The 13,002-nt window shown below is 40.0% G+C and overlaps 2 protein-coding genes across 2 annotated transcripts in view; both read right to left on the reverse strand.

Moving 5' to 3' along the window:
* The window catches only part of ralbp1 (ralA binding protein 1), a 9,620-nt gene extending 6,534 nt beyond the window's left edge, over positions 1-3,086 (reverse strand). The window contains exons 1-2 of the mRNA XM_031864977.1: positions 2,365-3,086; positions 283-585 (exon numbers count right to left, since the gene is read on the reverse strand). Of these exons, the coding sequence (XP_031720837.1) occupies positions 283-532 (250 nt within the window). The 5' untranslated portion in view covers positions 533-585; positions 2,365-3,086. The remainder of the gene's footprint in view (positions 1-282; positions 586-2,364) is intronic.
* Positions 3,087-3,310: 224 nt separating this feature from the next.
* The window catches only part of twsg1a (twisted gastrulation BMP signaling modulator 1a), a 15,519-nt gene continuing 5,827 nt past the window's right edge, over positions 3,311-13,002 (reverse strand). The window contains exons 3-5 of the mRNA XM_031864978.1: positions 9,825-9,924; positions 4,807-5,067; positions 3,311-3,782 (exon numbers count right to left, since the gene is read on the reverse strand). Of these exons, the coding sequence (XP_031720838.1) occupies positions 3,601-3,782; positions 4,807-5,067; positions 9,825-9,924 (543 nt within the window). The 3' untranslated portion in view covers positions 3,311-3,600. The remainder of the gene's footprint in view (positions 3,783-4,806; positions 5,068-9,824; positions 9,925-13,002) is intronic.

Consider the following 13,002-nt stretch of genomic DNA (forward strand, 5'->3'; position numbering starts at 1 on the left):
ATGGGATTTACCAGTAAATTGTTGCCATTTTCAACATTGCCTATAATACAATTCAACACCTTAAAGTATTCTCATTATTATGAATATTGTTTTGTTGTACTCCTAAACATGTAGCAGAAATATTAGGATTAGTCTGAACTTAATGATACATTTCCAGAGCTTTCAGCCAATTCTCGTAGCCTTGACAACATCTGGAAAACGGCTCAAAGATCCTCAAAAGTGACCCTGAGCTCTTTCAAACTATTTCTAAAGTCAAAAAATCACTACAAGGTAGCTTCTTACTCCTTTTCTCCTTCTTCTTGAACTTGTTCTTTTTCTTGCCGTGCTCTTTGTCGTCGTCTGAGACGTAGGCGTCAGGTGTCTCGTGGTGATGGCCGTCATGAGGCGGCGATGGCTCGCCGGTGCGGTACAATCCGGGGAACTTGGTGGGACTGATCTCCTCAGAGCTGGGGGTGCGGGCCACGCCCCCTGGGTGTTCAGCCCGACGCTGCTCTGCAGGGCTGCTGCTGGGGGGCAGGAAGCACTCGGTCATGACTGCTCTGGCCTTATCACTCCTCCCACTGACACATCACCTCTCCATCACACCTGCAGGGGGAAGAAATACAAGATGAAAACAGTACAACCCTGCATTCAACTTCACAGATTATCTCAAGTTTTGTAAAGTCTGCAGACAGATTCTTTATTTATTCCTGCTGCTTGTTATCTACGTTATTCACTTCTTAGTTGTGTGACAGATGGGGGCCAGGCCTGTCAGATTTTCATGGATTTGAATTGTATTTCTGTGTTGACTTTTTGATTATATTTGAACAAGGAAATATAAATGAACTGCACTTGAAAAAAGCTGCTTTACAATCAATGTTTGGAATTACTAAAGGAATGTGTCTCATTCCATTTAATGCTTTTAACCTATTTAGAGACGTCTGCGATTGCTTTTGATGCAGCTTAAATACTGTATATGCTACAATCGTCTTTTTTGCAATGTATGTTTTCTCTCTATACATTTTTACCGCTGTGCTCAGATGGACATTCCTGCAAAAGAATCAATCAAAATGAGTTCATCAAATTCAATAAATCATTGTCTCAGCAGTATGTGCACCAAAAAATCAAAATCAAAATTCATAGCTCTGCTAAAAAGGACATTTTCAACACAAAGTTAGAAACCATGTTAGGCCAAGAGCAGAACACAGTTTAAACATAAATATGAATTATTACTTCCTCAGACAAGCTGTGATAGCGTATGTAAAATATGTATTTTTCCATTTAGACTAATATTCAAAACCTGTAACAGATATATTAATCTGTAAATCAAACTAAAGCATGTTGTACTCATAAAGTTAGAATCACAATAAAACTAGATGTAGCTCTTCCCTTCTTCTTTCCTGAATATTGTAATGAATGTACAAACAGAACAACTGTAACAGTAGTGTCCACCCACCAGATGGGGCTCTGCTACATGGACAATCACCTCTTGCACTTCCTACTTCTAATTTAGCCAATTCTGACATCCACAGTCAGCTAAATCAAAACTCCACGTCCACTTCATCATGTTTAGAAACGGTGCTTTACCAGAAACACAGTTATATTTGTTCAGCTGAATGTTTATACAGTTATTTGAAACAGTATGCCAGTATGGCTGTCTGCAGTTTATTTTAGATTAAAGGACTAAAGGGAACACTTGTACGAGTGTTAGGAAGTAGACTAATTACGTAATAACGACAAGGGTGCTGTGCGTTTGAGAGCTTCAAAGTACCCAACGAATCACTGTAACAGGTTTCTAACACTGACAGCAGGCTGAAGATCTCCTGTTACATATTGATACTAGAAACAACTTAAATGTATGTCAAGTGTTTAGTATGGGGCATCCAAGAAAGTATGCTGCACTGCCACGAAGAAAAATGTGTTAATTATTGAAGACAACAGCAATGCGTACACTAACACTGTCTTAATTGAACTATAAATACTGCCTGTCTGTCTTAACCTTCCTTCGCTGAGGGCAGATTATACTATTTGCTTACCCTGTCTTGTTCTCCAGAGAAAGGTTAATCAAACACACAACTAGTCACATAACAACTTGATATTAGAATACTCCTCCTAGTTTCTCCAGTAATGAATTAAAGCACGTTTACATTAAAAGAAACAGTGATAAAGTAGCAGCTCTCCTCAGAATGGAGGGGCCCATATGCTAACGGTAGTTCCGCTAGCTGCCAACCTGCTAAGCTAGCTGATTAGCCTAACCGTCACGATTAAAGCCGTTGTTTCGTCCAGATAGACCCAACATTATATAAACAGATAGCTACATGTAATGGAGTATATTTTGTAGACGCTGTACTGTCATTGAACACACAAAACACAAAAAAACTTTACCAAGAACTATCCCGTTCGGTCAATTTCGGAGTGGAGCTTCCGGTTGTCTGTATACTAAATAAACCTATCTGCGCTTGCGCGGCAGCCCAGTTGTATGGTGGGAAATGTAGTTTGAAGGCGAATCTATAAATCACTTGGCTCTCCCGCCGCAAATGTATAGTCTATGTAGGTTTCTTGGCCCAGAATGATCTGGATTTAATGTAGAATGTTTAGGCTGTGGTCTCATTCTGACCTTAACCACAAGTTTGCTGTAATACAAGCATGTGTACACGATAAACTGTCAAACAATGTGTTGAAAAGCATGTACATTTAGTGAAACCATTTGCTATTCTGAATCATGTGGACTTTGCCAAATGCTGCGGTTGCACTAAGAAGACTCGTGGTCATCCTGACACATGAAACACATTAGGCCTCTGATCTTTGTTGGCACCATCGGCTCCAAATCCACAGCTGCAATTGCGAAATGAGGTCGTGATTCAATATCATAAAAAAGAAAAAGAAAAGACAAACAAGGTCTCATTGTGCATCCGGTACATTAGTCAGTGCAAACTGCTGTTGCATGCCAATTGGGAACAGAATCAGTGATAGGCCCCCCTGCTGCCCTTTTGAAAACGCACTGGCATTACAAAGAGCACTTGTGTGTGGCGGTGAGAGATTGGCATCGGTAAATGTTCCCTTTCCCCTCCGCTTGCATGAGACGGTCATTGAGCAGTGGAACACCTGTGGAACAGAAGGGTATAACAACAACTTTGTTTCCCCAGGAAGTTATGCGTTTCCTGACTCAGGCAACACTAGGCTAAGATTAGAGCAGGAGACGCGCAGCAGGGAGAACAAACATTTACTATTCCACTCATGCACTTTTTTACACATCATTTTAAGAAAATATTTAGAGAAAGAAAAAAACATATTTTAAGATCAGACACCTTTCTGTGAGACAACACAGTCCTTGTCACCAAACATTTCTTTATTTGGCATGCGACTGGGATTTAGCAGACCATAATTGTAAAAATACGTTATTCATATACACCTCTAGTAAAAAACACTATTGAAAACATATCTAAAAATATACAGTGAAACATAACAGCAGAATAAAAACAATTTGCTGGAGTAGGAGGAGGGGTGTAGGGGGTATTTTACAAGGTAACTGAGGAATGCTAACACATAACAGTCATAGTTTCCTCTGCCCTCAGTCCTCTGGTATGGCCCAGACATTTGGTACCAATATGTGCCCACAATTCAGAAGAGACAGTTCATGCACTTCACAGCCTTGCTGCCGTAGTCTACACACTCGGGTCCGATGCACTGGCAGCAGGCGTTGTGAAACCAGCGGTACTTGGATCCTCCCATTGACTCACAGTATAGTTTACACTGACGGATAGACACGCAGTCGTCAAAGTAGACCACCGTGCACATGTTTTCTGAAATAAAAATGTTTTCAAAAGGAAGGGAAAGAAAAAAAAAATGTGAGTCACAAACCCAGTAAAACGTGGTTTATAAAAACAAGCAGCATTTTAAAGTAAGTACCTTTAACCATCAATGTTACTAATTTAACTTCGGGGGGAAATTAATTTGCTGCACCTAAGTATCACCATATGTATTGTGAGCTTAATGAGTTAACTGCTCGGCTCTGTGGGAACACTCCCATTATGAGTGTGTCTTTACAGCAAATAGTACTGGCTCACAGGCAGACAGCCAAAACACCCACAAATGAAAATAATAAAAAAATGGCACAGGAATAACACTTTTAACACAGTTACAATTACCTAAACTAGAGGTCTTTTGGCAGTCATGTCCCCCTGAATTGATGAAAACCCGACCCAACTAAAACCAGTCTCAGTTCAAGACTTTGTAGTCTGCTTCAGCTCTGGGCAGGACCTACTTTTATTACCACTCTTAGTGAGTGGGCATAAATGCAAGTAAAAGATTTAACTACATGACAGGACTAGAAAAGTATGTAATAGCAATGTGCATGTGAGTAAAGCTGACTTTTTCATCATGTAGTGTAACTTATTTCAAAACTTCATGAGTAATGTTAGATGCAAGGTCTCTATTGGAGCTTCAAACCAGTCCAGCTAATACAACTCCTTTCATATTTAATAAGCTCATCATATGTTTTATATGTCAAAACACAATCAGCAAAGTAATTATTAACTATAGCTGTCAAATAAGTGGAGTAAAAAGTACAATATTTCCTTCTGAAGAGAGGTATAAAAAAAGCATAAAATGGAAATACAATTTTTCCAAGTACCTCATAATAATATTTACGGTAAGTAATGTACAATACTTGAGTAACTACATTCAGCCGCAGGTCACATGTCTATTTTGGGGACATCCACACCTTTTCGTTCTTATTTTACACTGTAAAACTTCAATATATGGATCACTATGGATAAAATATAGATTTCTGCGAGCTAAAATAATCCTTCACAGCTCAAGCGTTACCTTGTGTGTCGTAGCTGGCGTGGATACTGTTGCTCGGCAAGGAGACGTTCTGAGGCTGGCTGTCGAGCGACTCCAAGAAGGACACCAGGTTCTCGTGATGGGAGAGCTCCTCGGCGACGGGGAAGGACACCACCATCATGTTGATCGGTGCGTCGCCCTCTGTGAGGGCGCGGAACAGCGAGGGGATGGGACGGTGCAGCTCCTCCACGGTGCTCTTTGACGTGGCCGGAGTGTCGCTGTAGTTCTTGGGGTTACACATCCCTGACATATGAAAAGACGGATGAAGACATTAGAGGTCAGTTCATGGAAACTGTTGTGTCTCTATTCAGGTGAATGGAATAGTTTGTGGTGGTCATGGTATCTTTTTATTTATTACCAGAGATATTGTCCCTGTTACTCTGATTGTAATCTGATCTAATGGTAACTCTTGGTGAATTTAGGAGAAATCTACAGACACAAACAGAAAAAGCAGTAAAATAAGCACCTAAATGTGTATTTTGGATGTTTTCTTTCCACTAGTCTGAAAGAAGACTATGGAAGCAAAATAGCCCAAAATCTCAAAACTGACTTTGTTCATATACTGTATATTCTAAACGTTGTTTCAAAGCCTTCTCTACACTACCAGGTATGCAATTCTAGTGGAAAATACGGAATTTTAGTTCAATATTACCAAAATAAGTGACGATTAATCTAATGTCGAGTTTATTTTTTTTTTTAAATCAGCCTTAAAAAACCTGACATGTTTAATATGTGTGTCATTATCGAACATCAACACTTCTTCATGTCATCATACTCCTTAACTTCACAGATGTATTAGCACTGAGGACATGACCTCATGTCCTCAGTGCTAGCTACAGCCATGACTCTGGTGGAGACAGAAATCTTAGGAGGAGATCTTAAAATCTGGGTAAATAAAACCAAAACTATCTCCATGTCTAGATTCCACAAAGGTTTTTGTTTGTGTTTTGTGATTTGGGTGAGCTGACCCTTGAAGCGTATTGGCATGGTTTCATGGTTAAATGGTTTCACACATGATTTCAACTCACAGGGGCAGTTTTGTAAAACCACACAGCTGTCAAGACGGTCTTGTCTCAATTAAGATCCTTTTAACACTTCATTTAATTTCCAAATACAGTAGTAATCATTTCACAAAGTCCCCACATCCTCTGATATGATCTTCCTAAGCCTTCAAATGAGTCAAAGTGAATTACAGCTAATGGGTAAATCATTTAATGGGGAACCGAGTTTGACAGTAGAATTGGATTACAAACCGATGCTAAAAGCAGAGCCAGAACAGCTGTTTTAGATAAAGCTTACACATGGGTCCTCCCTTCATGTCCTCACTCCCTCCTCCTCCCTTCCTCTAAAATACAAACTGTCCTCTCCCCGCCGCTCCTCTACTGGGCTGCTCTAACCACTCGCAGATACACACTTCAAAGTAGCCAGTGTTTGGCACAGATAACATGTTTAGAGTGGAAACTTACTAAAAGTGGTCATAAGGCTAGCGCTGTGAGAAAAAAATAAAAGCATATAAATGAGAAATATATCCTAGCTTAAAGCTACAGGCTGTCTTCAGTGTGCAGAAGGCCTGTTCAGTAAAGACAACTCCACCACCGTAACATCTGTGCAGCAGCAAGTTCAACGCTCAGTCAGATCCTTGTATTTGTGTTCCACATGAAAGAGTTTTAATAAAGCCCCCTTGTCAGCACGTACAGTAATATCTGTCCGTCAAAGCTGATCTGAGAGCCTGCTGGTTTACAGGGGCCAGAGAGGTAGACAAGGGTGGCCTAGGCCCCCCTTTGTGACCACCCTACCAGAGTCAGACGGTGATAGGTAGTTGGCCTACTGGCTACAGGTCCAGGGTCCCAGGGTCACACCTAAGCTACGCCTGTAGCTGCCAGCAGCTCCTCTCAGGACGCTGATTGGTCCGTGCTCTGGCTTACCGAATGCAAACGCATTACTCGAGCCTGACAAGATGGACTTGGTTTGATTTGTGATCCGCATCCCGCTGTCATGCACAGCAATCATGGAACCTCTGTATGAAACAGGCCTGCTTTAAAGTAAATCAAACAACTGCAAAGAGATGCAAACGACTACAAAAGGAAATGTAAAAAATGACCAGAAAGATGCACAAAACAACGCTCAAAATGGCAGAACGGGACACAAAACAACATGCAAAAAGATGCAGAGCGACAACAAAGACATGCAGAATGACCACAGAGACACAAAACAAGACACAAAATGTCTTGTAGATTTAAAAAAAAAATGACTACAAGGAGAAGCAAATTGACAACAGAGATGCAAAACTAACCATAAAGAGAAACAAAAACACTATGAAGTGAAGCAACAAATGACTAAAAAGAGACACAAAACAACCACATAGAGATTCAAACCGACCACAAAGAGACACAAAACAAGCCAGTCTGTGTCTCTTGTTCCAATAAAGCTTGTGTTGGGGGCCTTGTCCATGTCTGTGTCCGAGAACCAAGTCTTTAAATTTGAGTCCGACACACATTTTTTACCTATTTTATAAAAGCGCCCCCATTCTTTGAATCTGAGCCCCAGTCTGCTCCCCCTCCTATCCACAAGTGTCCCGCCCCTGCTGGTTTTGAAGCAGGTTACAGATGAAGAGAGGAGTTAACAAACTGAATGATTTCTTCTTTCACAAATCCGGTTGTTTTGGATTTCGCAGGGATTTATACCCCCACCGCACATCGTCGCCGGGAGGCTGAAAGTCAAAGTTCATTTGAGCGGGTCGACCTCCTCGTCCCCCCTCTCTTCCGGCTTCTCCATCCTTTGATCTTCTGGAGGACCTCGAGACTTCCTGTCCACATGTGTAGGTGCTACTTAGCAGTGACAATGCTCCTTTAATTTCCTACGCTCTCGCGAGCGTTGGTGGTCCTTCTCCGGCTCTGCTTTGCATTAACCTCCACGTTGTCACCTCTCAGAGGCACCTTCGGTATCTGGCTTCACTCTCCTCACACTCTTCTCGTATCGGAGCAGCAACACTCAGAACAAACCGGTTCCTTTCTAAACCAGCACGCTTCTCAACTGTTAAGTGCATTTCAGCCACAAGCTAATTTTTCACAGGCTTTTTACCGGGAGAAAGTGCTCGGCGACAGGGTGACTGAGACGAGTGTCACATGTGAGATTGCAACACATATGTTGCAATCACGTTATGATCAACTATGGGTTCATAGTTTACTGTATTATCACTTTCTCTTAACTGTACTAACTTCTTCTTTTCACATGTTTCACACGACACACTTGCTTGTTGTTTAAACCTAACCAGTCTAATTTCACTGTGTATACTGCTTCTGTAAATAATGTCCACATCACAGTTACATGACTGATGTGTGAGAGCTGCAATGACTCTACCACATGCATATTTCATAAATTGGTTGTATGTTCATTTCGTACATTAAATCATTTGGTAACTTTACTTTAACCCTCAATTTAGCATTCATAAGCAGTATGTAAGAATCGAATAGACGGTTTATAGAATACTAAAATATAGGTGTAAGTAAATATAAGAGTATAAGTATAACTCGTCCTGTGGGCATCCACAAGCGGAGGCTGCTGTATAAACATAGACTGTATATAAGAAGTGGACGTAGTCATCGTGAGGTCACTCTTTGGTTTGTGGGCTACACTTTTGGAGCCTTGAGTTCGGCATTTTGGTTGTCGCCATCTTGGCTTTTTGAAAAACCAGAAGTGACATGAGAGGCTGGAGTTAAGTACAACCGAACGCTGAACAAGACTTTTAGGCAACCAACAATGTTACAGTTAACTTTCATGGACTGGAAACACACTGTGAGAGGGTTAAAGACGTAAGACAAAGACACGGACACCGTGGTAGCCACCTGTCAATCACAAGGTAGCCTTATTGGCTTTATCATCTATTTTACTCTAAATGGGACGTGCTGTATAGAAGAAGACTTGAAACTTGCCATTGAGACCATAAACTCATGCTCACAATGTTTACTGAGAAATCAAGTGTGAAGTTGAGTCATTTTCTCATTGACTTCTATACAATCGGACTTATTTTTGTAACCAGAGGAGTCGCCCCCTGAGAAAGAATGCAGGTTTAAGGCACTTCTGCACTACTTCACTGTTCAGACCTGCATGTTTACGCCTGTGGATAAACAGATAACGTAAGACTAGTAAAACACAGGTGTAATAATACAAAATGAGTCTTCAAAGGAGAAGGTAATTAACAAACATTGTACATTGATAAACATCTAAAAATGTAATTAAATCTGCTTAAGTTATAGGGGGTTATAATCCATTGATTAAAATGTTTATATACGGCTCATAAATAATTATTGGGTGTTTATTAAAGTAAAGTGTTACCATTAACTTTTATATAAATATACATGCACAACTAAATCAAATCTATCAACTGGAGGTTATGAAACCAGTTATGACATGAACACAATATGATGAGAAGATGACAATAAAAGATCAGTCAACAACTCTAAAAATGATGCTGTTGATTAAATTAACTTTTGAAATTAATTTAAATAGAAAACTTTGAACTTGAAAATAACATCTTAAAACTCTTATAAGTTATTCTTTTATTCAGACTGCAATTTATAAAGAAATATTTGAGTCCTTGTCAGCAGCTACTATTTTAATGGGAGATATGATGGAAAAAGAAAGTCTTGATCTGGCCTCAGTGGCAGGTGAACACAGCAGCAGCAGCACCAGATGATAAAATCCTACATGAAGGATGAGGAAGGAAACTAAATCTGAAGTCAGAGTTTCGCGCATTACCTTAAATTAAAATAAAATTTCACTCCTGCGGTTTTACATTCAATTGTGCCTCAACCTTCCAAAAACAAAGCCGACAGATGAGTCATTGATGCATCTCAAATGCAAATCTTTGCTGGCACTGAGCTCTCAACAGTCATCACGGAGCGCGGGCTACACAGAAAAGTCCAAAATGAAATGCTGACTTAACTTTGCCGCTGTCGGCTCTAAAATGTGTTGCTCATAAATGGAGGCGCAGAACTCACCCACGCAGTCGCAGCACTCCTCCCAAAGGTTCCCCAGACACAACATGCACTCTTTACAGCAGGAACAGTTCCCATCAGATGGACGACACTGGCACAGCTCCTGCAGGACACACACACAGTAATCAGGAACATGTAAAACAGAACCAAAGACCGTCACGGATCCATCACACTTCTAATATGATACTGTCTGGTAGCCTGATAGTTTGACTGAATTGCCGTTTTGTTTCACTTTTGAATTGCTGATAAAAACCAAGATTTGGGCAGAAATTGAGAAAGTGTGGAAGAATGCTGATTATATGGAGTTGAGGAGCAGGTATTGGACATGATACACGGCTACATGAGGCTTTCAAGGCTCTTAATTAGGGTTAACATCTGTGTTGCGTTGACATTGGCTTCACTCCATCATTGTTTGGTGTCCCACAGATCCCACTGCTGCACTGTATGTTTTAAGATAACAGGAATAGTCGAAAATCAACCATTTTTGTCTTTTGAATGTTCTCTGAGACACCAAACAGAAGTAATGTACCATTTATGTAGCGTGCTGAAACACCATCAGCTAAAAATCATGCTAAGATGCCATTTTTTAAACAAAATTAGGAAAAGTATCAAGGACATAAAACTATTTAATGTGTTTTTGAGCTGTTAAACATTAGAGTCCAACAAACAAGTAAACTCTGCAGGGAACACCTGAACCAAGCAGCAACAAGGTGCAACCTCCACACTTTGCAAAAATTCAAAGACAGTGGTATAGTATTTATGGATTTCTATTGTATTTTTAAAGGTTGGGCTTTATTATTGACCATTTAATTGTAATCAGTCCGAGATGCCAATCCTTTATTGCCTTTTACTAAATTATGTTTCAAAAGGCTGTCTTGAGAACATTTTTTCCTCCCGAGCTAATCGGTGTAATTTGGAGAAAATTGGAAAAATGCAACCGTCCATCACACATCATAATTAAATGAAGAACACTTTTCATTATAAAAGGTCTGATAGGTGCAGTATCAGCAGACAGAACACAACATGTAGACACAGTCCTGTACAAACAGGAGCCGTACCATTAAAACACACAAAGAGCAACAGCTGCAGGGTTGTTTCGTGTTGTACAGTAACTATTACTGCACGACATGTGGCATGTGTGGTATCTATAGAAGTATGTAACATCGTAATAACTGTGGGGAAAATAAATAAACCTCCGCTGTATTTCAATTCAGGAACACAGCGGGTTCTGACACGTCCAACTTCACAGTATTCAAAACTTTTTCTTGAATGTTTTTTTACACGCTCAGCATCTGACAAGTACAAATTAAGGTACTTGTACTTTACTTGAGTGTTTCCATTTTAGGCTACTCTACACTTCTAATCCATCTTGTACTTTTTACTCCACTACATTTGTCTGATAGCTGTAGTTACTTTTCAGATCAAGATTTAAACATAAAATATACAGTTTATACAGTCGTTAAAATCCAACACTTTAAATGGAGCCATTTTACATAATGAGTACAACTGCTGCTAATACTTTAACTTGTAACAGAGTATTTTTACTATTTACTTCTTCCACTACTGCTGACTGAGTTTTCATTTCAGGGCAGTCTTTAACTCTTTAAGTCTTTAGGGACAAGTTGAAGAGGAGTCTTCATGACAAAAACACAAGTTCAAAAGCAGGTCAAGTCTTCAGCGAATCAAGTGTCAGAGGATGTAAAGACATCTTCATCAGTCATAAAGACATAACATCAGATTATTTGCTGAGATCTTGTGAATGTGGTGACTCTGAAAAGTCCTCCAGGGTGTCGGACATGTTTTAAACAAACCAACAGGTTGACAAAACTTACTTTAAGAGAAAACAAAGACAGACTGTGAAATAATTACCCAAACTCTCCACTGTAGACACCCATCACAGGCTACAGAAGACAGTCCTGGTTCATCATTTTCACTCACAGGACTTACTGTACCTTCTCATGCAGATTTCAAAATAGAGTGGTTTGGATAATCAAGCCTTAATGTATGATCCCCTTACTGCTCTTTGCTTAAATGCACCCGTGAAACCAGAACTTAGTGACTACAATGGTATTCTTTATGTCAGGGATGCACCGACCGAAAACATACTGACCGTATTAAACGGATATGGTAAATTCAGTGTTTATGCTATCAGTTACATTCATGTTACCTTACTGAAAAATGAATCTAATCAGGGTCATGCAGTATGGAAGAGGATGTCGCTCAGCTCTTGATATCGACAAATGCCCCTAGTTTTAATTGATTTGATCTATTTAATAGCGACTAAAGAAACACTATCAAAACCATAAAAATAAAAACAGAATATGAAAATGCCATTCAAGACATTCAAATAAAATAAACTTATCTGATTATAATTTTGAATACAAATAATTAGTTTCTAAACATACATTTATTATCCTGTAACAAAAGTATCACACAGATAACAAAAGTAAAATGAAACTTAATAGAAGAAGAATAAACAAATGAACTCCAATTAACCTGTCAGCCAAACAAACTGCTTGTTAGAAACAGTGAAACTAAAACAAGTTTCCACAAACTGCTGGTTTACAGCTTTGTTATAAAATGTATGCATGTAACAAGTATGTTTATCCGGTTTAAGTAATATATTTTCCAATTTCTTACGCACAGATTTTTTCATTTTTGTTAATATGCTTCATGCAGAGGGGGGGAAAACGCTCTTGCAGAGAACTTCTCTTGTTGCTTTTTATAGATGGACGGTAATATTATTACAAGAGCTTCTGCAAACATCCAATAACATGCAACCTCTGCTGATCCCATAACTCTTCAACAAACACTAAAATAGCTTCATTCCTCAACGTCAGTTTGTCTCAGGGGATGCAGAGACAGTGAAGGAAACCAAACTCAAAACGTGTAGGTGGGGTTGAAAAGTGGGTCTTTCTCCCCCCTCTGTTCTCTCCTGACACAGAACAGGGAGCACATTCCTCCAAGTCAAGGTCACCGCGATGAGGGAGGTGGGGAGGGGGGAGGAACTGAGGGAGGGAGAGAGGGAGGGAGAGAGGGAGGGAGGGAGGGAGAAGAAAACACCTGGAGAACAGAACATGGCTGCTCCCCTCACCCCCAAACAACACACTTCCCCCCCCTTCCCTCCCTTTCTCCCTTGTTTTTTCTCCGTTCAGCCTTATTCCCTCCCCCTCATGCCCCC

The sequence above is a fragment of the Anarrhichthys ocellatus genome, unplaced genomic scaffold (genome assembly GCF_004355925.1).
Source record: "Anarrhichthys ocellatus isolate YVR2014 unplaced genomic scaffold, GSC_Weel_1.0 scaffold32, whole genome shotgun sequence".
NCBI classification, from domain to species: Eukaryota; Metazoa; Chordata; class Actinopteri; order Perciformes; family Anarhichadidae; genus Anarrhichthys; species Anarrhichthys ocellatus.